At 42.9% G+C, this 23,354-nt stretch overlaps 1 protein-coding gene across 6 annotated transcripts in view; it reads right to left on the reverse strand.

Annotated features, from left to right (window-relative positions):
* Positions 1 to 23,354, reverse strand: part of LOC110490292 (phosphatase and actin regulator 4B) — a 61,392-nt gene continuing 38,038 nt past the window's right edge. For 5 of the 6 annotated variants that reach the window (XM_036949331.1, XM_036949341.1, XM_036949306.1 and 2 more), the window contains 11 exons: positions 20,389 to 20,907; positions 14,520 to 14,852; positions 6,689 to 6,832; positions 5,036 to 5,561; positions 4,507 to 4,790; positions 3,173 to 3,398; positions 3,002 to 3,057; positions 2,495 to 2,556; positions 2,043 to 2,180; positions 1,789 to 1,865; positions 1 to 1,601 (listed from right to left, as the gene is read on the reverse strand). In XM_036949331.1, coding sequence (XP_036805226.1) covers positions 1,586 to 1,601; positions 1,789 to 1,865; positions 2,043 to 2,180; positions 2,495 to 2,556; positions 3,002 to 3,057; positions 3,173 to 3,398; positions 4,507 to 4,790; positions 5,036 to 5,561; positions 6,689 to 6,832; positions 14,520 to 14,852; positions 20,389 to 20,907 — 2,381 coding nt within the window. In that variant the 3' untranslated portion in view covers positions 1 to 1,585. The remainder of the gene's footprint in view (positions 1,602 to 1,788; positions 1,866 to 2,042; positions 2,181 to 2,494; positions 2,557 to 3,001; positions 3,058 to 3,172; positions 3,399 to 4,506; positions 4,791 to 5,035; positions 5,562 to 6,688; positions 6,833 to 14,519; positions 14,853 to 20,388; positions 20,908 to 23,354) is intronic. The other variant, XM_036949350.1, reaches the window with a different exon arrangement.

The raw sequence follows: 23,354 nt of genomic DNA on the forward strand, positions 1-23,354 counted from the left end.
GTGATTTAAGGTTTTTAATTATAGGTGACTATTTACAGGCAGTCACTAAAATTCCACATTTCGTAAAAAAACTAAGTTAAACTGAACACTTAAAGATTCCCATTGTTGTAGTGTTTAATCATACAGTAATATTTTGTGCTTAGAAAAATAGCAACCTATAATACTATTATAGTTAACATTTATTTTCAAATAATAAGGAAGAACAATATATACAGTAACCTAAATGCATCTGTACATTAAAGGACTCTGTAATCTACTGGCCAGAATACAACGCGTGTAACATTTCTCCAGATAAAAAAGTTTTTTTTCATTAAATCCTGATCTATGCCAACCGCACTGATACAAATCTTTACAGAATGTAACATTTAAACGTTTGTTTTATTTAAGATGCCATCATCATAATCTTAGCATTTTAAAACAGCTATTATTTGCAGCATTGCATGGTTTGACCTATGTAGAGAAGTACAAAAAAACACAAATAAAAAAGCGTAAATAAAAAAAAAGTGTTGATTCAATAATTGCACTGTGTGTTGGCTCATGCAGCGAAATTAAGAAATCTGTGATATGAAAACAGCATTCTACCGTCAGCATGGGGATCAGAGTCTGGCAAAAAATGACGAAACAAATTTTAAAAAGAATAGCACACCAACTACCTCCTCATTGTGTTCTTTCCTATGACTAGTTAAAGCTCAAATGCTCACCCCATGTCACAGCCAAATATAACTACAGGCAAGGCAGGCTAGCTGTTAAGAACGTTGGGCCAGTAACCGAAAGTTCGCTGATCGAATCCCCAAGCGGACTAGGTGACAAATCTGCCGCTGTGCCCTTGAGCAAGGCACTTAACCCTAATTGCTCCTGTAAGTCACTCTAGATGAGTGTCTGCTAAATGATTAAAATGTAAAAATGCACACAGGTTCAAATAAAAGCAGTAATTTCTGATGTGATCAAAATATTATGCATTACAGTTGTCATTATTAGAACTCTCAAGTTTCAGTCTAAGAAATCACAGAAATCTATACAGAAGTGCACAAAAATCCCAGAGCTTTTCCAGTTAGGAGAATGGCAAATCCCACAGTCGTCTTCCTCCTCATTCTCTTTCTGCAGCTTCGTCTCTAACATTTATTATTAATGTGTTTATTATTGTAGCTGTCATTATTAGGACTATTTTTACTGTAATGTTATTACATTTACATCTCTGCAACATGGGTTAACTGTGCCATACAGAGTAAAATCAGAAAAAAGGCAACATCGAAATAGGTGGCAAAAGGTCGTTGTCAGTGGAACCCTGAAGGATAACACACATCGGCAGAGTGGCTCCCAGTCAGCCCTCTCGGTCAAGCCCCTCTGCCACCTCTTCACTTTGTTGGCACTTGGTACCCCCTATTGTCTGATAGAAATACTGCATCTGGTCCTCAGTCCCCCTGTTTTCCGTTCAGTCAATTCCAGGGCCTTCCTTGATGATCTGTACAGTACATTCAGCAACATAAAAGGGAAGTCTGTTTAGGAACACCGAGACCCCGCAACTCCTCTCCAGAGACTCTGCCGGCCACTGGTTAAGTAAGTGTTTTCCAGTATGGGGTGGATGCTAAGGCCGGTGGAACCTAAAGAAAAGGACATCAATGATAATTTGATCAATCACGACAACTCAACATATCAAAAATGTATTTTCCAAGGCTGTAAGAGCAGCCAATTAAAGGGATCGAAACAAATGTCTTGGTATGTTAATGCAAGATCTATATTATGTAATTGTGTAAATAACTTCATGTTGTCCATAGGCTGAGGAAGTACCTTGTATAGATCCTACTGTCTTCATGAACCTCCATTTCAGAGCTCTTAAAGTCATTGAGCTCCTTCCGAATGGCAGCCTGGACGAAGGTGGAAAAGTTAATACAATTAAGACTTGCATAAGACAGCGTCTAACTGCTAAAGTAAATACAGAAATATATACTTCCATTACTGGGCAATAAGATATACTGGTGTCAATAAGTAAGTGCATTTCAAGCCGTGGGCTTTAGGGAGCTATGACTGACAGCTGATTGTACCTTGTCGGCGGGTGTTAGCTTGGTCCAGGGCTTGTCTGCTCGCCGATCGTAATCATTGGCTGTGGTGACCTCCACATACTCGTGGAAGCGCAGGATCTTTCTGGCCTGTAGTTCAGCAACCGTGGGCCTCTCACTCAGCTAGAGGAGGAGTTAAATGAAGAGTTTAAAGGGATGACGCCCTTTATCTACTTCCCCAGAGTCAGATGAATTTGTGTTCTGTATGAAGGAAGTTAGAAGTAGTTTTGAAAGCCAAAATGGTATCCACATGTTCATCTGAATCTGGGGAAGTAGATAAAGGGCATCATTGCCAGTCTCCCTTGAAGAAGACTACCTTCTCTCAGCTTGTTTTATAACAATTCACTCGTTAATCCTCTGTGCGTAAATGTTCTGTTAAATGAGAGAAATATATTATTACAGGTAACAGTAGTGCGTGTGTGTGTCACTGGTCTTACCTTCCTGGTGAGTCTACGTTTGATCTCTCGGACCTCCGCCTGCCTGTCTACCTGGTTCTTGGCTGAAAAGGAGAGAGAGAGAGTCAAACTAATGTTTAGAACCCTGTACAGACATTAACCAAATTGTGCAATTGCTGTCTATTTCACAAAAATAGGATTTTCCAATGGGATTTAATAAAGGTACTAGGTACAAATACACCGACTGAGATAAAATAAAATACATCTAATCCACGTTGATAAGAAGTGGCCTCATGCTCTTGGAATGTGGCCTCGTTTATATAAATAACAAGAATCCTTACCAAAAGAGAAATACCAGTGGGGATTGAGCTGTGATTAGGTGAAAACCTAGGCCCCATTCTAATTCCAGAAAAGTGCATTATTCCTTCCTCCCTTCCTTTTAGTTCTCTGATTAGACATGATCGGACGGGTGAAGGCAAGCGCTCCATGCCTCCACCACAAAGCTTTCACCTGTCAGAAAAATTGTGATGGGGAGTAGGAAAGACTTACGTTGAAGGATGTTTCTCTGCTCCAGCTCCTCTGCACTGGGTCTCTGGCTGAGACGCCTAGAGGATAGAAGTTCACATCAACCTTGTGTTAGATTTGGTGTGTGTATGTGTGGAGAGAAGAGGAAAGAGCGAGAAGAAAATGATAGCGAGACTGTGTGGCTTTATCTATTACCTTGTGAGTGCAGAGCCTATTTGTGTGCGTATGGCCTCCCATTGCTCCCTGCTCTGCCATGTCAGCCCTGTTGACCCTTGGTGTGTGTGACCTGGTGTGTGTCCCGGAGTGCGTCGTTCGGTGTGACTGCTGGACTTGTCCTCTCGAGCATGTTTCTCTGGGGCGTGTCGGTTACTCAGTTTCAAAGCTAACGTGTCTTTCCTTCTGACCCTGCTGGCCAAAGCACCTGAACAAGAACCACAGAGAGATGTAGTCAGGTATAGAAAGATATACAATACAAGACCAAAGTTTGAACACACCAACTCATCCAAGGTTTTTTATTTATGTTGTACTATTTTCTACATTGTAGAATAATAGTAAAGACATCAAAACTAAAAAAAAAAAAAATAACACATATGGAACCATGTAGTAACCAAAAAGAAAGTGTTAAACAAAACAAAATATATTTTATGTTTGAGATTCTTCAAAGAAGCCACTCTTTGCCTTGACGATCTCATGGGTAGAGACATTGTTACTAATTTGTAAATAAAGCCAGTTTGTTATTTAGAATTAGAATGATTTAGAATGATTTATTTCTGTTTTTAGAGGGAGAGAAACCAAAAACCTACAGTCATCTATCTCATGGGTCTCCCACTCGAGGCCAGCACGGGTATTGAATCAGCATCTGTAGAAGCACAGCATGCACTGTTATGCAGTGTCTTAGACCGTTGCGCCACTTAGGCGCTGTACAACGTGACCGGTCGGGAGTGGGCTACAGCACTACAGTAAAAGCAAAATAATCCTAACAAAATAAAATAATAAAAACCTTAGTGTAACAACACTTTTAGTAAGTAATATTGAAGTCGTGCACAATTATAGTTTTCTATTTAGGTTTATGTCACCCATTCATTGTCAGTTAGAGACACAGTAGGACCCAAAAGCATAATCAGTGCTCTAACTCCCCCTTGCGCTGGTCTGGAGCAATGAAGTAGTGACGCAGGGTACCGTACTAAAAAACAAATTACCTCTAATCGCAAAACTTTTAATAATCGCAAAACTTTTAGTGGAGCAACCACTGTAGGTGTGTCCAAACTTTTGACTGGTACTGTATATGGATATCCTGTGTGGCTCAACTGGTAAGAGTGCAGTGCTAACAATGCCAAATCGGGGATACATTTCCGCAGGTATTATAGTCACATACAAAAAAGTATGCGCTCACGCTACTGTAGGTAACTTCTAATATGCCACGAGTCTGCTAGGTGGCATACTTATTTTTACAGTATTTTAAAGACGCTGCTGTATCTGAGTATAAATGTTTATCCGTAACCAAATTCAAGTGGGACAGAGATACATACTGGGTGGAGGCTCATCTTCCTCATCCTCGTCTGAATTTTCATCTTTATATAGCACTGGCCCGTCCGAGTCGCTGTCTTCCCTTTGCAGGTCCTGCTCTTCTTTTTCCTCCTCCTCGTCCTCCTCCTCCTCACTGCTGTTGGGCCCCTCGGGGATGACGTTGATGCTGGGCTCTCCCACCATGCACCTCCTGCTCCGTGGCTCCAGCTCTGGCTGGGGAAGCTCCCCATCGTACTCCTCCTCTTCATCATCATCATCCTCCTCCTCAGAGTAGTCATCCTCAGCCCTGATAGAGAGAGGAGGGAGAGAGAGAGAGAAATGGAGATCAGATGAGTTTTCAACAGAAATAGGAAAAGCCGCCAGTCACATATTATTGACGGAGCTGATAATAAATAATTGGTATCACAGAAAGATTGTGTGGCTAGATTCATTCATAAGTCCTAGACAAGATCTTGCCAAATTTACACCTAATGTTTGAGGTGTGTGTTTTACTCAAGTCTAGAACATTGATGAAATATCCACTGGACTCACAGTTTCAGAGGCTGGATGCTGACGGCTAGGGGCCGGCCGCGGTCCCCCTGGTACTCGGGCGGCGTCTCAAAGAGCAGGGCGTGGGCTGAACGCTGGGAGCCGTCGGGATGTGGCTGGGCCTGGCCGGGGCTGGACAGGGCCCTCTGGATCATGATGTGCAGGGGGACGGGGGCTGGACGCTGGGGGGGCTCACTGGTGGGGCTGGGGGTGTCAAAGAGCAAGGGCTGGGGGATGGGATGTTGGTAGGAGTGCTGGTGGTGGAGGTAGTGCGTGTGCAGATGCTGGCGGGGGGGAGAAGGGGGGATGTAGTTGGGTAAGGGCGGGGACGGGGGAGGCATCTGGAAGCCGACTGAGTGGTTATGATGGTCCCCAGGAGAAAGCAGTGAGGGGGAGGGGGTGGGGACCGACTGGGTGGATGCAGAGGGGTCCTCTGGGTTGCGCTTTGTGACAGGGGTGGTCCTCTTGGGGGGCATCGGTGGAGAGGGCTTAGTTGGCACAAGGCTGGTACCGGTCTGGGTGAGGTTGCCTGTGGGATTGAGAAACACAGTATATTGAAGGTGTCACACACACTGATAAAAACACATGTTCACTTACTTTATTAACCTAAATCTGGGCTTTCAACTGCGGATCAAGTGAGTGCACATGCTTGTTTACGTCTCCATTTACATGTAAGATCGAGCCCAAGTAACATGGGTGAGTGCACATGAATGCATAGATCCACAAACCCAGGTCACATGAGTGCATCCGACAGGGTCTTACATTACAAACGGGTGCATGTGGCAATCAAGGTTACAGTGAGGGTTTGAATAAGTACACATGCTCTAGAACACACACAGACCATACACAAATCGATTTGGCCAGTATGCATCCATCGCTTCTTAGCATCTCTGAACTGAGAATTATGAAAAAACCCTGTTCAACCAAGCTGGAATAGACATTTTGCAATTGCATGCAAACCTTTAAATATGTAAGCTTGATGCAGTTGCTGACGGATGTGTTAACATGAAATAGCATTAAAATACAAAGCCATGGACACATACTGCATTGGAGTACAATAGATCACAGCAGCTGACCAATTAAAGTGCCAGACATAAAGCATGCAGTAGACTGGATTGAACTATAACATCTGCTTTAAACAGAGTCAATCCCTTCATCTGCCCTTCTCTCCTTTCTTGCTCCAGAGCAGATGTGTGGATTAGCCTTTATGGGGCAGCCTGGTCTGCGCTGCGCAGCCACAGCTAGCCATCATGGGAGACACTCAGTTACTCCCCCATTCACATGCCAGAGGTGGTAGTACACATATGGTGCTCAGACACCCACATACACCCACTTAAACCCACTTACACTCACACCTCACTCTCATTCAACCTTGTTGCGTGCATGCAGCCTAACGTGGCATGAGCATAAGAGAGCACTCAATCCAGGCCGTTATAGGTTAGTCCAGCAGTAGCATCCAGGTAGCATTTGGCATGAGGCATTTCAAGTCAGGATGATGCAATATGATGACCAGAAGATTGACGTTAACAGGGGGAGGGGCATACTGCCACACACACAACGCAGGCTCGGGAAGACGTTAGAGAGACAGGGTGGGCACCATTGCTGCGGCGATGCCAGAGAAGGAAGAGGGGCATTGGTGGGCATCCTTTGTTTTACCTGACCGCAGGCCTCTGCCGTCCCGCCGACACAGGTAGACCGGGAGGGACAGGTAGACGTCATAGTCGCCCTCGCGTTTCCAGCATGACCAGTAGAGGGGCAGTTGGGAGTCATTCTGGTTCACACCCCCCTGTAGAGTGGAGGCTGGCGGGGGACGAGAGGTATGACACGCAGGCCTTCAGCTCTCATATAGGCTGGCTGAATGTATACAGTGTGTATAGGGTGACCAGACGTCCCTGATTTACAGGGACAGTCCCCAACTTTAGTGGCCTGTCCCCGGCTAGAGCTGCCCCATGAAAATATCCACGATTATCCCTCAGAAAGAAAGATGCAACTGTGAAGTTACATTTAGGTTGATATTTCAATAATAAAATGCTGTATCCAGTCAAATTTGCATGTAACAAATTGTCTATCCCTGTACCAAACCTGTTTGACCATTTATGAGAACGTTTGATCATTGATACAAACATGTCACCACCGCATGAACAACCATGCCCACCAGGGCCCTCATTTATCAATGTTGCGTAGAAAAGCTTCTAAATTATCTCGTACAAATCCCCAAAAAGTTGGTATTTATCAATTGTTCGTATGCTTGATTTACAGACACCAGAAAGTATTTTGCCTTGATAAATCAGACACGTTCTAAAACACTGTGCTAGTGCACGTGAAGTCTCATTTACATAAAGAACCGCCCTAAATAACCACTTATGGTCACAAACCTTCCCTTCAAATCTGCAAGAAATGTCACTCATTTTTGTCCGCCAACATAGAGAAATCAAAGAACACAAAGAAAACTGCAGAAATATAACTTTTCATCACCGAAGTGGAAGATATACAGTGCCTTGCGAAAGTATTCGGCCCCCTTGAACTTTGCGACCTTTTGCCACATTTCAGGCTTCAAACATAAAGATATAAAACTGTATTTTTTTGTGAAGAATCAACACCAAGTGGGACACAATCATGAAGTGGAACGACATTTATTGGATATTTCAAACTTTTTTAACAAATCAAAAACTGAAAAATTGGGCGTGCAAAATTATTCAGCCCCCTTAAGTTAATACTTTGTAGCGCCACCTTTTGCTGCGATTACAGCTGTAAGTCGCTTGGGGTATGTCTCTATCAGTTTTGCACATCGAGAGACTGAAATTCTTTCCCATTCCTCCTTGCAAAACAGCTCGAGCTCAGTGAGGTTGGATGGAGAGCATTTGTGAACAGCAGTTTTCAGTTCTTTCCACAGATTCTCGATTGGATTCAGGTCTGGACTTTGACTTGGCCATTCTAACACCTGGATATGTTTATTTTTGAACCATTCCATTGTAGATTTTGCTTTATGTTTTGGATCATTGTCTTGTTGGAAGACAAATCTCCGTCCCAGTCTCAGGTCTTTTGCAGACTCCATCAGGAGTCCATTCTTCCAGAATGGTCCTGTATTTGGCTCCATCCATCTTCCCATCAATTTTAAACATCTTCCCTGTCCCTGCTGAAGAAAAGCAGGCCCAAACCATGATGCTGCCACTACCATGTTTGACAGTGGGGATGGTGTGTTCAGCTGTGTTGCTTTTACGCCAAACATAACGTTTTGCATTGTTGCCAAAAAGTTCAATTTTGGTTTCATCTGACCAGAGCACCTTCTTCCACATGTTTGGTGTGTCTCCCAGGTGGCTTGTGGCAAACTTTAAACGACACTTTTTATGGATATCTTTAAGAAATGGCTTTCTTCTTGCCACTCTTCCATAAAGGCCAGATTTGTGCAATATACGACTGATTGTTGTCCTATGGACAGAGTCTCCCACCTCAGCTGTAGATCTCTGCAGTTCATCAGAGTGATCATGGGCCTCTTGGCTGCATCTCTGATCAGTCTTCTCCTTGTATGAGCTGAAAGTTTAGAGGGACGGCTAGGTCTTGGTAGATTTGCAGTGGTCTGATACTCCTTCCATTTCAATATTATCTCTTGCACAGTGATCCTTGGGATGTTTAAAGCTTGGGAAATCTTTTTGTATCCAAATCCGGCTTTAAACTTCTTCACAACAGTATCTCGGACCTGCCTGGTGTGTTCCTTGTTCTTCATGATGCTCTCTGCGCTTTTAACGGACCTCTGAGACTATCACAGTGCAGGTGCATTTATACGGAGACTTGATTACACACAGGTGGATTGTATTTATCATCATTAGTCATTTAGGTCAACATTGGATCATTCAGAGATCCTCACTGAACTTCTGGAGAGAGTTTGCTGCACTGAAAGTAAAGGGGCTGAATCATTTTGCACGCCCAATTTTTCAGTTTTTGATTTGTTAAAAAATTTTGAAATATCCAATAAATGTCGTTCCACTTCATGATTGTGTCCCACTTGTTGTTGATTCTTCACAAAAAAATACAGTTTTATATCTTTATGTTTGAAGCCTGAAATGTGGCAAAAGGTTGCAAAGTTCAAGGGGGCCGAATACTTTCGCAAGGCACTGTAAGTGTAAGAAGGGTAGAGTGACTCTTCACTGTCTGCTATGGACCAGCGCATTGGCAGCATAATTGGAGAGACCTCAGTGTCTGGCATCATTTGTGATGGTGATACTGAGGATCTTCTCCCAGACCCTGAATGAATACCAGACACACCAACTGCTGGTAAGTCAAGCTTTATTTTCGCAACCATATTCAGACATGGACCACATCTAAATATTTTTTCTTGACAATAAATATAACAAACTAAATGTAACAAAATTAATATAACCAGAATTACAAAACATTAAATCTTTACAGATGTCGGTGATTTTTCTGACTCCTCAGCCATCCCCAGGCCCACAAGAAGGGTGTCCTCTTTGGCAAGCGCTTCAGCTGCGCTGCATATTTTGACTGACGCAGTCCTGAAACAACGAGATCGATAAACCAATTCTTAGATTCAAACAGTAGATGGAGTATGTATGCAACAGCCTTAGAGACAAATACTGGTGCAATGTAAATGTGTTTTCCTTGACGATTTGATTACAATATTTGGAAGAACAGATACCTAAAACTGTTGTGTGATATTGACTCTTGTCCTCAGTGCCAGAGCTATCTATGGGTGGTGGGAAACACTCCGTCAGGCATGGGCTCAAGTGGGATCATGGGATCGAGTCTAGGTGGATCATTCAGTGTAATACCAATTTTGATTGCAATATTGTGGAGCACACTGCAATCCTTGACAATGTAGCAAACCTAAAAAGGAATTTGCACATTGTATTACATTCGCGTAATGGCATTTGAAGGCAAGTCATTTCAGTGGCAAATTACAGTGTGCCTCCTGTCCCAGATAAGTACAGCCAACGGCCTTTCAGCAGGCCTATGGTGCGCTCTACTGTTCTTCTGTGTACGTGGGCTTGGTTGTACCTTGCCTCTTGTTGGTTTGAGGGGTTTGTGAGGGGAGTCATCAGCCATGTTTTTAATGGGTAACCCCAGACTCCTGCAATTATGAACACAACATTCAGATATTGTTTCCCAGTAGAGGTCTAACATGGCAAATAAAACATAAGTCACTTACCAATAAGCCATCCATCCCCAACAGCTCCTTCCTGGAGGTTAAGGCAGAATGAACTGTTCTGCACAATGAATGAATCATGTGTCTCACCTGGCCATTTGGCCACTACATTCAACAAAGCCAAATGTGAATCACAGATGATCTGCACATTGACAGAATGGAAACTTTTTCTGTTGATGAAGTTAAATTTGCTCAATGATGATGCTTCGATTGCGATGTGGGTGCAGCCAATTGCTCCAATGACATTGTGAAATCCAGCTATGGCATGGAAATCCCTTTTCACTCTGTCCTGTTGCACAGCAGTGTACGGAAACTGTATGTATTGTGGGGTCAATTAAATAATGCCGCGATGGACTGCAGGCAATAATTGGCTCATGGTTGGTTGTGAAATGCCAGACCGATCCGCAATATCCCGTTGGAATGTTCCAGTGGCCAAAAATCCCAGGGTGGAGAGGACTTGGGCACGCACTGGGATGGCATTGGTGCGTTTCGTCTCCCTTTCTAATACTGGCGAGAGTTGGTTGCAGAGATACAATAAAATATGCCTTGGAAAATGAAATCTACTTATAAGCCAAGCGTCGCTCTCAGCAACAAACAAAAAAAACTGCACACTCATTGAAAACATGCTCCCTGCGTAATGCAGCTTGTGCCAGTTCCTCCAGCAATGCAAGATTTGCTATTTTGGACAAGTCACAATTCCTCAGTGTTGCCTTTTATGTTATTTAACTGGTTTAACTGAATTGCCTTCAACCTTACATTCAACTCTCTTTCTAACTGACTTTATTATTCAATTAGGCTGAAATGGTTTCATGTTGATGAATTCGATAGCACCCTGAGAAAACTATTAGTAGCTGAAGTGTCTATAAAATAAATACATTAATGAACTATTCATGTATTATCTTTTTCCTTCATAGTTTATGATTTGGTCCAGTATGTCAATCCTTTCTCCACCATTTTGGTAGATGGTATTCCATTAGCAGTTTGACTTTTCTACCACAAGGTGCTGTGTACGCATGGTCAGAGGTGTGCTTAAATTTACGCACATTCTCAAGTATATCATGTCAGATTGTCAGAATAATAGTAAGAGATAATTATTTATTTCAGCTTTTATTTCTTTCATCACATTCCCAGTGGGTCAGAAGTTTACATACACTCAATTAGTATTTGGTAGCGTTGCCTTTAAATAGTTTAACTTGGGTCAAATGTTTTGGGTAGACTTCCACAAGCTTCCCACAATAAGATGGGTGGATTTTGGCCCATTCCTCCTGACAGAGCTGGTGTGACTGAGTCAGGTTTGTAGGCCCCCTTGCTCGCACACGCTTTTTCAGTTCTGCCCACAAATTTTCTATGGGATTGAGGTCAGGGTTTCGTGATGGTCACTCCAATACCTTGACTTTGTTGTCCTTAAGCCATTTTGCAACAACTTTGGAAGTATGTTTGGGGTCATCGTCCATTTGGAAGACCCATTTGCGACCAAGCTTTAACTTCCTGACTGATGTCTTGAGATGTTGTTTCAATATATCCACATAGTTTTCCTGCCTCATGATGCCATCTATTTTGTGAAGTGCACCAGTCCCTCCTGCAGCAAAGCACCCCCACAACATGATGCTGCCACCCCCATGCTTCACGGTTGGGATAGTGTTCTTCAGCTTGCAAGCCTCCCCCTTTTTACTCCAAACATAACGATGGTCATTATGGCCAAACAGTTCTATTTTTGTTTCATCAGACCAGAGGACATTTCTCCCAAAAGTACCATCTTTGTCCCCATTTGCAGTTGCAAACCGTAGTCTGGCTTTTTATGGCGGTTTTGGAGCAGTGGCTTCTTCCTTGCTGAGCAGCCTTTCAGGTTATGTCGATATAGGACTCATTTTACTGTGGCTATATATATTTTTAGATACTATAGATACTTTTGTACTAGTTTCCTCCAGCATCTTCACAAGGTCCATTGCTGTTGTTCTGGGATTGATTTACACTTTTCGCACCAAAGTACGTTTATCTCTAGGAGACAGAACATGTCTCCTTCCTGAGCGGTAAACGGCTGGGTGGTCCCATGGTGTTTATACTTGCGTACTATTGTTTGTACAGATGAACGTGGTACCTTCAGGCATTTGGAAATTACTCCCAAGGATGAACCAGACTTGTGGAGGTCTACAATTTGTTTTCCTAAGGTCTTGGCTGATTTATTTTGATTTCCCATGATGTCAAACAAAGAGGCACTGCGTTTGAAGGTGGGCCTTGAAATACATCCATAGGTACACCTCCAATTGACTCAAATTATGTCAATTGGCCTATCAGAAGCTTCTAAAGTCATTACATAATCTTCTGGAATTTTCCAAGCTGTTTAAAGGCACAGTTAACTTAGTGTATGTACATTTCTGATCCACTGGAATTGTGATACAGTGAATTATAAGTGAAATAATCTGTCTGTAAACAATTGTTGGAAAAATTACTTGTGTCATGCACAAAACTATAGTTTGTTAATAAGACATTTTTGGAGTGTTTGAAACACAAGTTTTAATGACTCCAACCTAAGTGTATGCAAACTTCCGACTTCAACTGTAAGTACAAATTGTTGAATCCCACACGCATGTTTTACGAACATTTCTGTTCGTACACAACATTGATAAATGAGGGCCCATGCTACTAAACAGGTGATTCTAAAATGGCTAGCCTAAGAAAACTGTGGAGCGGTAATCAATTTCTGTGTTATAATTAATACAGGTATTTGAATGGAATATATCGACATTTGATAGTAAACTATAGTTCCATGACATTGCTTTTTCTACATTTTTGCACAACTAGCCCCGTGTAAAAAAATCCCAGATTTTCATTTCCAATATCTGGTCACCTTAACTACACATACACTAGTGTAATGTTCATTAGGGCACACCGTAGCACATCATTTTAAAAACAGTCCAGGTAGTCCTTCCTGTTTTTTTTTTTTAAACGTGTGGTGTCTAATGGACACGACCAAGGTGGATATGCTTACACTGAACGCACTACCAGCACCCAGAACAAGATCGTCTGTGTAATTCGAGTGTTACGCTAAGTGTCTGAGAGGCTTGTCTGGGCTGTGAGAGGGGCACCAAGTGGGGAAAGTGAAGAGGAAATCAAAACTCCTAGCCATTGGAAGTAATCACTCTGTACCTAGCTAACTGTTAGGAATATTCCTAACTAACTAGTGGAATACCTTTGAAATACCTTTGAAAACAGTCACTACAGGCTCAGCTAGCATTCATATACAGTTTGATATGTTTCAACAACTGCTGGGGAAGCAATGATTGCATATTCAGTACCATGCCGGATGAGATTTTAGATCTACAAGTTTTCCCAGTAGTTTATGAACACCTTGGTTTGAACATTACCTAACAAAATGCACTGGCTAAAATGTATTGTAGACAATAACTGAACGTATTGTAATTGTACCAAATTAGAATGCAGAAAGTTTATCAGCGAAGCAACTTCTTAATGCCATTTCTCCTTCCTGCTACATGACTACATCATGAAAAGCCCCATTCTATGCCCCATTTGTTAACATTTCCGACATGGTTTAATACATCGGAATTGTTTACATAAGACATATGACAGCTGAAATGTCTACACACATTCTAGAACGTACATATGAAATAGCTTGACAGACTATAGATGGCGAATAGGTGACAAAACGAGTGCACGGCAAATGACTTCCAAGCCTACTAGCTCCAGGCTAAACCAACCAACCTAATGTGTTTAAAACAGTCCTAAGGTAATAGGCGTATCAGATCTCAAAGAGAACAACAGTGAATAAAGTCAGACTCTCCTGACGAGAAACGCCCCTGGTAACAACAAAAACAACAATATTGTCTTCGCATGGAGCTGAGCAGCAGCAGGCTCAGATCCACCAGAGTCAGTGGTGTCCTGGGAGAGTACAATGCCAGGGAAAATCTGCTCTGCTGCTGCTGTCTAAAATAGTTCAGTCTTATTAAGTCATCGGCTGGGGAACAGCTGCTGGAGCCGCAGGGATAACATCATTATAAGGATGAGAGTGGCAAAGTGTGTGTGTGTGTGTGTGTGAGAATGCGTGCAACGTGCACGTGTCCCTTGTAGTAACCCCTATGCATGTGCCACGAGTCTTCTGCAGACATGTATGCATATAACACGTGACTAAAAGTTACGTGTGGAAGCTCCACTGATTGTGCATGTGCACACGTGCACGTGAGTGAATGTGTGTGTGCATCGATGCAAACGGCACCTGGTCTCCCCGGGCATCTCATTGGCTAATTCTGCCATTCTGTGATTAAACAGGCCCCTACTACTACAACCACCACAACTAGTACTACTACTCACCCAACATGGCAGCATTAACGCCCCTGTTGACGGGCTTGGGCAGGGGGAGGGGTGGCTGCTTGGTCGCCTGGGGGGTGGAGGATGGCGCAAGGGACACTATTGCTGAAGATTGGGTGTTGGCGCCTGCAGAGGAGACAGTTTGGGCAGGCTTTGCAACTGCAGAGGAAGAAGAGGAGGAGGAAGAGTATGTGGTTGCAGGGTTCGGTTCGCTGCCGGGCTCGGGGGTGGAGCTCATCAGCCACTTGGGGGGCATAACGGACTGTTTGGGGGGCAGTGACTCTCGGAGAGTATCCCGCAGCGAATCTGGGTCAGGAACAAAATGGCTATCTGATTCTGCAAAACACACAGCACACAAAAAATATGTTACATAACATACATGTGTTAAAGAGCACTATACATTTAATCACTAATCATCATCATGAGAGACACATGGGCGCATTTGTGTCAAAGACAGTACACACAGCGTGGAGCGTGTTTGTTTCTTTCAATAATAGTATATTTTCCAGCTCATCACATTATGCATCTCCCTAAAAAACATAAATGTTTCAGTCTTGGGTTGGAGCACTGAGACAATTTGTGCCATTCACTCAGCCACTCTAGTGTGTGTGTGTGTCATTATCAGGAGATCAGCTGTATAGACAAACAGTGCTGTAATTACCAAACCCCTTCCCCCATTCCCCTAACCCTCCACCCTGCTTCTTATCCCACACCATTTCTCAAAGCTGAAGTTTATTTATAGACAAGTCTTTATCACATGCTGATGTCACAGAGAAAAGAGGAAACACAGTGCCTTCAGAAAGTATTCACACTCCTTGACTTTTTTCAAATTTAGTTGTGTTACAAAGTGGGATTAAAATGTGTCCTTTTTTGTCAATGATCTACACAAAATGCTCAATGTCAAAGTGGAAGAAAAAGTAAATGATTTTTTATGAAAATAAAACCGCAATATATCTTCATTAGATAAGAATTCAACCCCTTGAGTCAATACATGTTAGAATCAGCTTTGGCAGCAATTACAGCTCTGACACTCTTAAGGGCTTAGCACACCTGGATGGGACAATATTTGCCCATTATACTATATTATAAAAAAATATTCAAGCTCTGTCAAGTTGAACATTGCTAGACAGCCATTTCCAAGTCTTGCCATAGAGCCAATTTAAGTCAAAACTGTAACTAGGCCACTCAGGTACAGTGCCTTGCGAAAGTATTCGGCCCCCTTGAACTTTGCGACCTTTTGCCACATTTCAGGCTTCAAACATAAAGATATAAAACTGTATTTTTTTGTGAAGAATCAACAACAAGTGGGACACAATCATGAAGTGGAACGACATTTATTGGATATTTCAAACTTTTTTAACAAATCAAAAACTGAAAAATTGTGCGTGCAAAATTATTCAGCCCCCTTAAGTTAATACTTTGTAGCGCCACCTTTTGCTGCGATTACAGCTGTAAGTCGCTTGGGGTATGTCTCTATCAGTTTTGCACATCGAGAGACTGAATTTTTTCCCCATTCCTACTTGCAAAACAGCTCGAGCTCAGTGAGGTTGGATGGAGAGCATTTGTGAACAGCAGTTTTCAGTTCTTTCCACAGATTCTCGATTGGATTCAGGTCTGGACTTTGACTTGGCCATTCTAACACCTGGATATGTTTATTTTTGAACCATTCCATTGTAGATTTTGCTTTATGTTTTGGATCATTGTCTTGTTGGAAGACAGATCTCCGTCCCAGTCTCAGGTCTTTTGCAGACTCCATCAGGTTTTCTTCCAGAATGGTCCTGTATTTGGCTCCATCCATCTTCCCATCAATTTTAACCATCTTCCCTGTCCCTGCTGAAGAAAAGCAGGCCCAAACCATGATGCTGCCACCACCATGTTTGACAGTGGGGATGGTGTGTTCAGCTGTGTTGCTTTTACGCCAAACATAACGTTTTGCATTGTTGCCAAAAAGTTCAATTTTGGTTTCATCTGACCAGAGCACCTTCTTCCACATGCTTGGTGTGTCTCACAGGTGGCTTGTGGCAAACTTTAAACAACACTTTTTATGGATATCTTTAAGAAATGGCTTTCTTCTTGCCACTCTTCCATAAAGGCCAGATTTGTGCAATATACGACTGATTGTTGTCTTATGGACAGAGTCTCCCACCTCAGCTGTAGATCTCTGCAGTTCATCCAGAGTGATCATGGGCCTCTTGGCTGCATCTCTGATCAGTCTTCTACTTGTTTGAGCTGAAAGTTTAGAGGGATGGCCAGGTCTTGGTAGATTTGCAGTGGTCTGATACTCCTTCCATTTCAATATTATCGCTTGCACAGTGCTCCTTGGGATGTTTAAAGCTTGGGAAATCTTTTTGTATCCAAATCCGGCTTTAAACTTCTTCACAACAGTATCTCGGACCTGCCTGGTGTGTTCCTTGTTCTTCATGATGCTCTCTGCGCTTTTAAAGGACCTCTGAGACTATCACAGTGCAGGTGCATTTATACGGAGACTTGATTACACACAGGTGGATTGTATTTATCATCATTAGTCATTTAGGTCAACATTGGATCATTCAGAGATCCTCACTGAACTTCTGGAGAGAGTTTGCTGCACTGAAAGTAAAGGGGCTGAATAATTTTGCACGCCCAATTTTTCAGTTTTTGATTTGTTAAAAAAGTTTGAAATATCCAATAAATGTCGTTCCACTTCATGATTGTGTCCCACTTGTTGTTGATTCTTCACAAAAAAATAAAGTTTTATATCTTTATGTTTGAAGCCTGAAATGTGGCAAAAGGTAGCAAAGTTCAAGGGGGCCAAATACTTTCGCAAGGCACTGTACATTCAATGTTGTCTTAGTAAGCAACCCCAGTGTATATTTTGGCCTTGTGTTTTAGGTAATTGTCCTGTTGAAAGGTGAATTTGGCTCTGTCATGACGTGGCCCTTTCTGGGTGTAGATAGTGGCTTCCCCCTCTCTCACTCTCTACTACACCCAGGTTCTATTATCTCAGGTCGTAAATTCCTGGTGGAGACTCTCTTCCCCTTTTCATGCAGAGAGAGAGACCACAGAGTGAACAAAGGATTTCACTTGGCCGAACTCCTAAATTCCCAAAATGTGAAAATGAAACTATATGTCCACTTGTGAGAATGTGGGAAGGGTCAATGGACACTTAAAGGACAGTTATGTTGAGTGCGTTTCATTTGGTAACTTCATAGAGGACAGGAAACACACAACTATATCTCTGAATGCGTACATTTCTCAATGATGGTGTTTGCATCTAAATCTTGATGAGTAAAGATGAAACTCTTTGTGAAATAATGTCATGTGATGTTAACCTTTCATTTTGATAGAATTGTATTCCCTGTAAAGTTTAACTAGTCAGCGGCCACGCCCCCGTGAGCGAAGACATGATCTGGCATCATGGAACCGCCTTTTCTACTGTTACGAATAAAAGCCCCTCCTAAGAAAATCTTTTTCAAACTAAGCAAACCCACAGTGTGAGCTTTGATTGCGAAAAGTGAAGACCACGCATACCTCGGTGTAAGCTGAGGTGGCACAGGTTTGAGTACCAAGATTAGAAAACCATACCATGTGGAGCATTGGCTACATGCCTGGAAATGGTTAAACTCTGAGACTATCAATCCCTACAGAATAAGAGCAAATCTTAGATACTAATTACTAGTCTCCAGCTCGAAATTATGTAAACTTGGGATGCGAATACCGACAACCACCGAAACATCTACTCTAAGAACAATGGACGCCTGACGTATCCATAACAACCGACATTATCAGGAGCCGCCGATAGAGCTACCACCATGAGTAACCAGAGACTCTCTGATGAACTGACTCTTCCACAGACAGACTGATGATTCCAACAGAGAAGATCACAACGACATATGGGCGTAAATATATATTGATTGCAATTATTCCTAAATGAGTAAGCATTCATGTGCGAAGGATTAGCATTTCAATGTATATAATTATAGACTGTGTAATGAAGCCATTTAGTCTTTCCAGCTCTCTCAGTCCACACCCCCTTCCCTTTGTCCACCAAGCTGTCATATCGGTTTAGCCCACTAGGGAATCTTCCCTATCATTGTTAGTAACCAATATCTACGGTTTGTTTGTTTATGCATTTCTGTGATTATTTAGTTAGTTAGTAAATAAATAATTAAGCAAATTGGTGTATGGATGATTTATAGTACAGGCTGGGTTTGTGCAGATATCCAACCATTTACGACGTTCAGATGAGACTGTAAAGAATAATTCATTAATAGAAGACTAATTGATCAGATATTAAAATATCTGAAGAGTTATATTCTGAAAATTATAACTTTGTTATCTGAAGATTTTCCGTGGTGCCCTGACTTCCTAGTTAATACAATTTACATGATTAGTTTAATCATGTAATAATAATTACAGAGAATTGATTTTATAAAATAACAGTCTTCACCTTTAATGATGACAAAGAAACGACATCTCCCAGTTTCTGTTGGAAAGCAGACTAAACCAAGTTTTTCTCTAAGACTTTGCCTGTGCTTAACTCTATTCCATTTCTTTTCATCCTAAAAAAAACTCTAGTCTTTGCCGATGGCAAGCATACCCATAACATGATCCAGCCACCATGGTTGAAAATATAAAGAGTGGTACTCCGTGGTGTGTTGTGTTGGATTACAGGTTTCCTGTACAGGCTTCCTTCTTTGCATTCTGTCATTTATGTTAGTATTGTGGAGTAACTACAATGTTGTTGAGCAATCCTCATTCATCTCCTATCACAGCCATTAAACTCTAAACTCTGTAACAGTTTCCTTTCTCTCTGGCAACTGAGTTAGGGTGCCTGTATCTTTGTAGTGACTTATTTAAGCTTGCCATTACAAAAGGGTTGAACATTTATTGACTTAAGAGTTCAGCTTTTCATTTATTATTAATTTGTAAACACTTCTAAAAACATAATTCCACTTTGACATTATGGGGTATTGTGTGTAGATCATTGACACAAAATCTAAATTGAATCAATTTAAAATTCTGCCTGTAACAACTAACGTGGAAAAAGTCAAGGGTGTGAAAACTTTCTGAAGGCACTGTAGGTCAGAGAAAACGGAGGGAGAGAGAAAAGGGGAGAAAAGAAGAGGGGGAGAGGGATGAAATGGAAGTGTCAGAAGTGAGAGAGAAAAGAGACAATAGAGGGAGAGAGAGAAAGAGAAAGCGAGAAGATTAAGATAAATCAGGGACAGCATAATATCTAAAAGAAACAGCAGACACTAAATGCCATTTAGCTCAGTGTGTAATAGCTGGAATTGTATCAATTAGCTTTAGCTCTTCAGCAGGTTTACGGTTGAGCTGAGAGGCATTAGCTTTTAAGGGCAGGAATGGTTAAAACGATAGTGCCGCATTAATTACGAAAGGAGGAGACGATGAGCTATTCCTTCTATTCCCTTCTGTTCCTGAATAAGACGCATAGCTGGAGCAGGACTCAGGGGAGCAAAGAGGCTCCGAGACTCCTGTCTATATCTGGGCCCAAACCAGAGGACTGAAGAGGAGGAAGACTGACTGGAAGGAGGGAGGGAGGGAGGGGCAGTCAGAAAACCAGGCTCCAGGTAGAAGTTGCCTTTATGCAAAGATCTAGGATCAGCTGATCCTTTTCAAATCTTCAATTAGGGGGAAAAACACAAACCTTAGATCAGTGTCTAGGGACAGCTTCACCCTACTCCACAGAATAAGGGTGTGTATGTGTCAAATCAAATTTGATTGGTTGCATACACATATTTAGCAGATGTTATTGCGTGTGTAGCGAAATGCTTGTGTTCCTAGCACCAACAGTGCAGTAATATCTAACAATTCACAACAATATATACAAATCTAAAAGTAAAAGAATGTGTCGGTGTTAATAGCTCACCTCTACGGGCCCTTCCCTCCTCTGCGGACGCGTGCCGGGGGAGGGTGGGCTTCCATGCTGTCTCAGTGGGGCGACTCCTCCTTCCGTCCTCTGATGGCGCCTTCTGCAGGCCCGGCCGCTTGTCTCCGTCAGAAAGGTGTAGTCTGCCCCCACGTCTACCCTCCTCCTGTCCCATCCCCTGCACCTGGCCCATCACCTGGCCCTGCCAGGCCATGTTAGACTTCCCCTCCCCCTGGGACCGTCCTCCACCTCCTCGCTGGCCCTCCTCCTGATGTCCGGAGCCTCTGGGGCCACCCTGGTCCCCATGGCGGTCTACATCCGGGGGGAAGCGGACCCTGCGGTCCTCTGGCTGGGGCAGCCAGGCTGGGTTAATCTTAAAGTCTGAGGGGTTCACCCCAGAGTCTGAAGGGGGTCTTGTCTGGTTCTCCTGCCCTCTTCCCCCTCCACCACCTCCACCCACGGGCAGGGTGTGGCCATTCTTCACGTAGGGCTGCTTGGGGCTGTGAGGATCGTCCCCTTCTGTCACAAAAATGGATACAAGCAGTGAGACTTTCCATACAGTGACAATCATCAAGCACACATGAGAAGATCTATAAACTACACTACTTTGAGTCACCAACCAAGTGTGAGGGAGGGGTTAGCCAGAAATCTAACAAAGCCATCATCTCTACTCAAAATGTTCTGCATATTTGAGTATCAAATTTAATTGGCTTGTTGAAATAGAGCAGGATGGACTTTTGGATTTGTTCCCGCGGTGCATCTGGATATGATTTCGCAGCCCTATTCAGAATGTAAGGTTTGAGAAAGGTGTCCTAACTGCCAACCCCTTCAGAACAGAGCTCTGCCCATGGAGTAAAATATGTTTAATAAACAGGTCTCTGCAACACTGATGCCGGCAGAGTAAGAGCACAGAACACACTGACTTTCAAAGCTATTTCGCTGCAGGGTGCAATTCGTTCCACTTTCCCCAGCTCAAGAAAAACGCCATGTCATTTTCTTCCCAAAATATACAGTTATACTGTTTGAAAGGGAGCATGAGAGTGAATTTGCTTTTCTTCAACTGCCATTGAATGTCCTGAATTTGAAGCTGTTATTGTCATCGACTATGCTGTCTGTGTAGGTGTGATAGCCCTGGACTTTGGTCTGATAAAGATAAAGCCATTTCCAATTTGCTCCCTCCCCCTTGGCTGCCCTAACCCTTAAATGTTTGCAGATCTGAAGGGTCTGGATAGGTATATGTAGGGTAGTGGTGGAGCGTCCAACATGTTGCTTACACTTTACATATATCAAATCAATTTGATTTGTCACATGCGCCCGAATACAACAGGGGTAGTAGACCTTACAGTGAAATGCTTACTTACAAGCCCTTAACCAACAATGCAGTTTTAAGAAAATTCCTAAAAAAGGAAATGATAAGAATAAAAAATAATTAAAGTGCAGCAGTAAATAACAATAGCGGGGCTATATTCAGGGGGCACCGGTAGAGAGTCAATGTGTCATTGTGCGGGGGGGGGGGGGGGGGGGGGGGGGTTACCGGTGTTACCGGTGTCGAGGTTATTATGTAGGTAGAGTTATTAAAGAATAGATAATAACATAGGTGTTCCATTTGTCCAGGTGGGAAAGGGCAGTGTGGCGTGCAAAAGATATTGCATAATCTGTGGATCTGTTGGTGCAGTATGCAAATTGGAGTGGGTCGAGGGCTTCTGGGATAATGGTGTTGATGTGAGCCATGACCAGCCTTTCAAAGCATTTCATGGCTACAGACGTGAGTGCTACGGGTCGGTAGTCATTTAGGCAGGTTACCTTGGGCACAGGGACTACAGTGGTCTGCTTGAAACATGTTGGTATTACAGACTTGGACAGGGAGAGGTTAAAAATGTCAGTGAAGACACTTGCCAGTTGGTCAGCGCATGCTCGGAGTACACGTCCTGGTAATCCGTTTGGCCCAGCGGCCTTGTGAATGTTGACCTGTTTAAAGGTCTTACTCACAACAGCGGAGAGCGTGATCACACAGTCATCCGGAACAGCTGATGCTCTCATGCATGTTTCAGTGTTATTTGCCTCGTAGCGAGCATAGAAGTTATTTAGCTCATCTGGTAGGCTCGTGTCACAGGCAGCTCTCGGCTGTGCTTCCCTTTGTAGTCTGTAATAGTTTGCAAGCCCTGCCACATCCGACGAGCATTGGAGCCGGTGTAGTATGATTCGATCTTAGTCCTGTATTGACGCTTTGCCTGTTTGATGGTTCATCAGAGAGCATAGCGGGATTTCTTATAAGCTTCTGGGTTAGAGTCCCTCTCCTTTAAAGCGGCAACTCTACCCTTTAGCTCAGTGCGAATGTTGCCAGTAATCCATGGCTTCTGGTTGGGGTATGTACGTACAGTCACTGTGGGGACGACGTCCTCTATGCACTTATTGATGAAGCCAGTGACTGATGTGGTGTACTCCTCAATGCCATCTGAAGAATCCCGGAACATATTCCAGTCTGTGCTAGCAAACCAGTCCTGTAGTTTAGCATCTGCTTCATCTGACCACTATTTTCTTGACCCAGTCACTGGAGCCTCCAGCTTTAATTTTTACTTGTAAGCAGGAATCAGGAGGATAGAGTTATGGTCTTATTTGCCAAATGGAGGGCGAGCTTTGTACGCTTCTCTGTGTGTGGGGTAGAGGTGGTCTAGAATTTACCCTCTGGTTGCACATTTAACATGCTGATAGAAATGAGGTAAAACTGATTTAAGTCCCTGGCCACTAAGAGTGCAGTCTCTGGATGAGTGTTTTCCTGTTTGCTTATGGCGGAATACAGCTCATTGAGCGCAGTTTTAGTGCCAGCCTCGGCCTGTGGTGGTATGTAGACAGCTACAAAAAATACAGATAAAAACTCTGAGATACAGGCGAGCAAAACCCTGAGACCTCCTTAGATATTGTGCACCAGCTATTATTTACAAATATGCATAGGCCCACACCCTGTG

Source organism: Oncorhynchus mykiss, chromosome 2, assembly GCF_013265735.2.
Source record: "Oncorhynchus mykiss isolate Arlee chromosome 2, USDA_OmykA_1.1, whole genome shotgun sequence".
In the NCBI taxonomy this organism is placed as follows: Eukaryota; Metazoa; Chordata; class Actinopteri; order Salmoniformes; family Salmonidae; genus Oncorhynchus; species Oncorhynchus mykiss.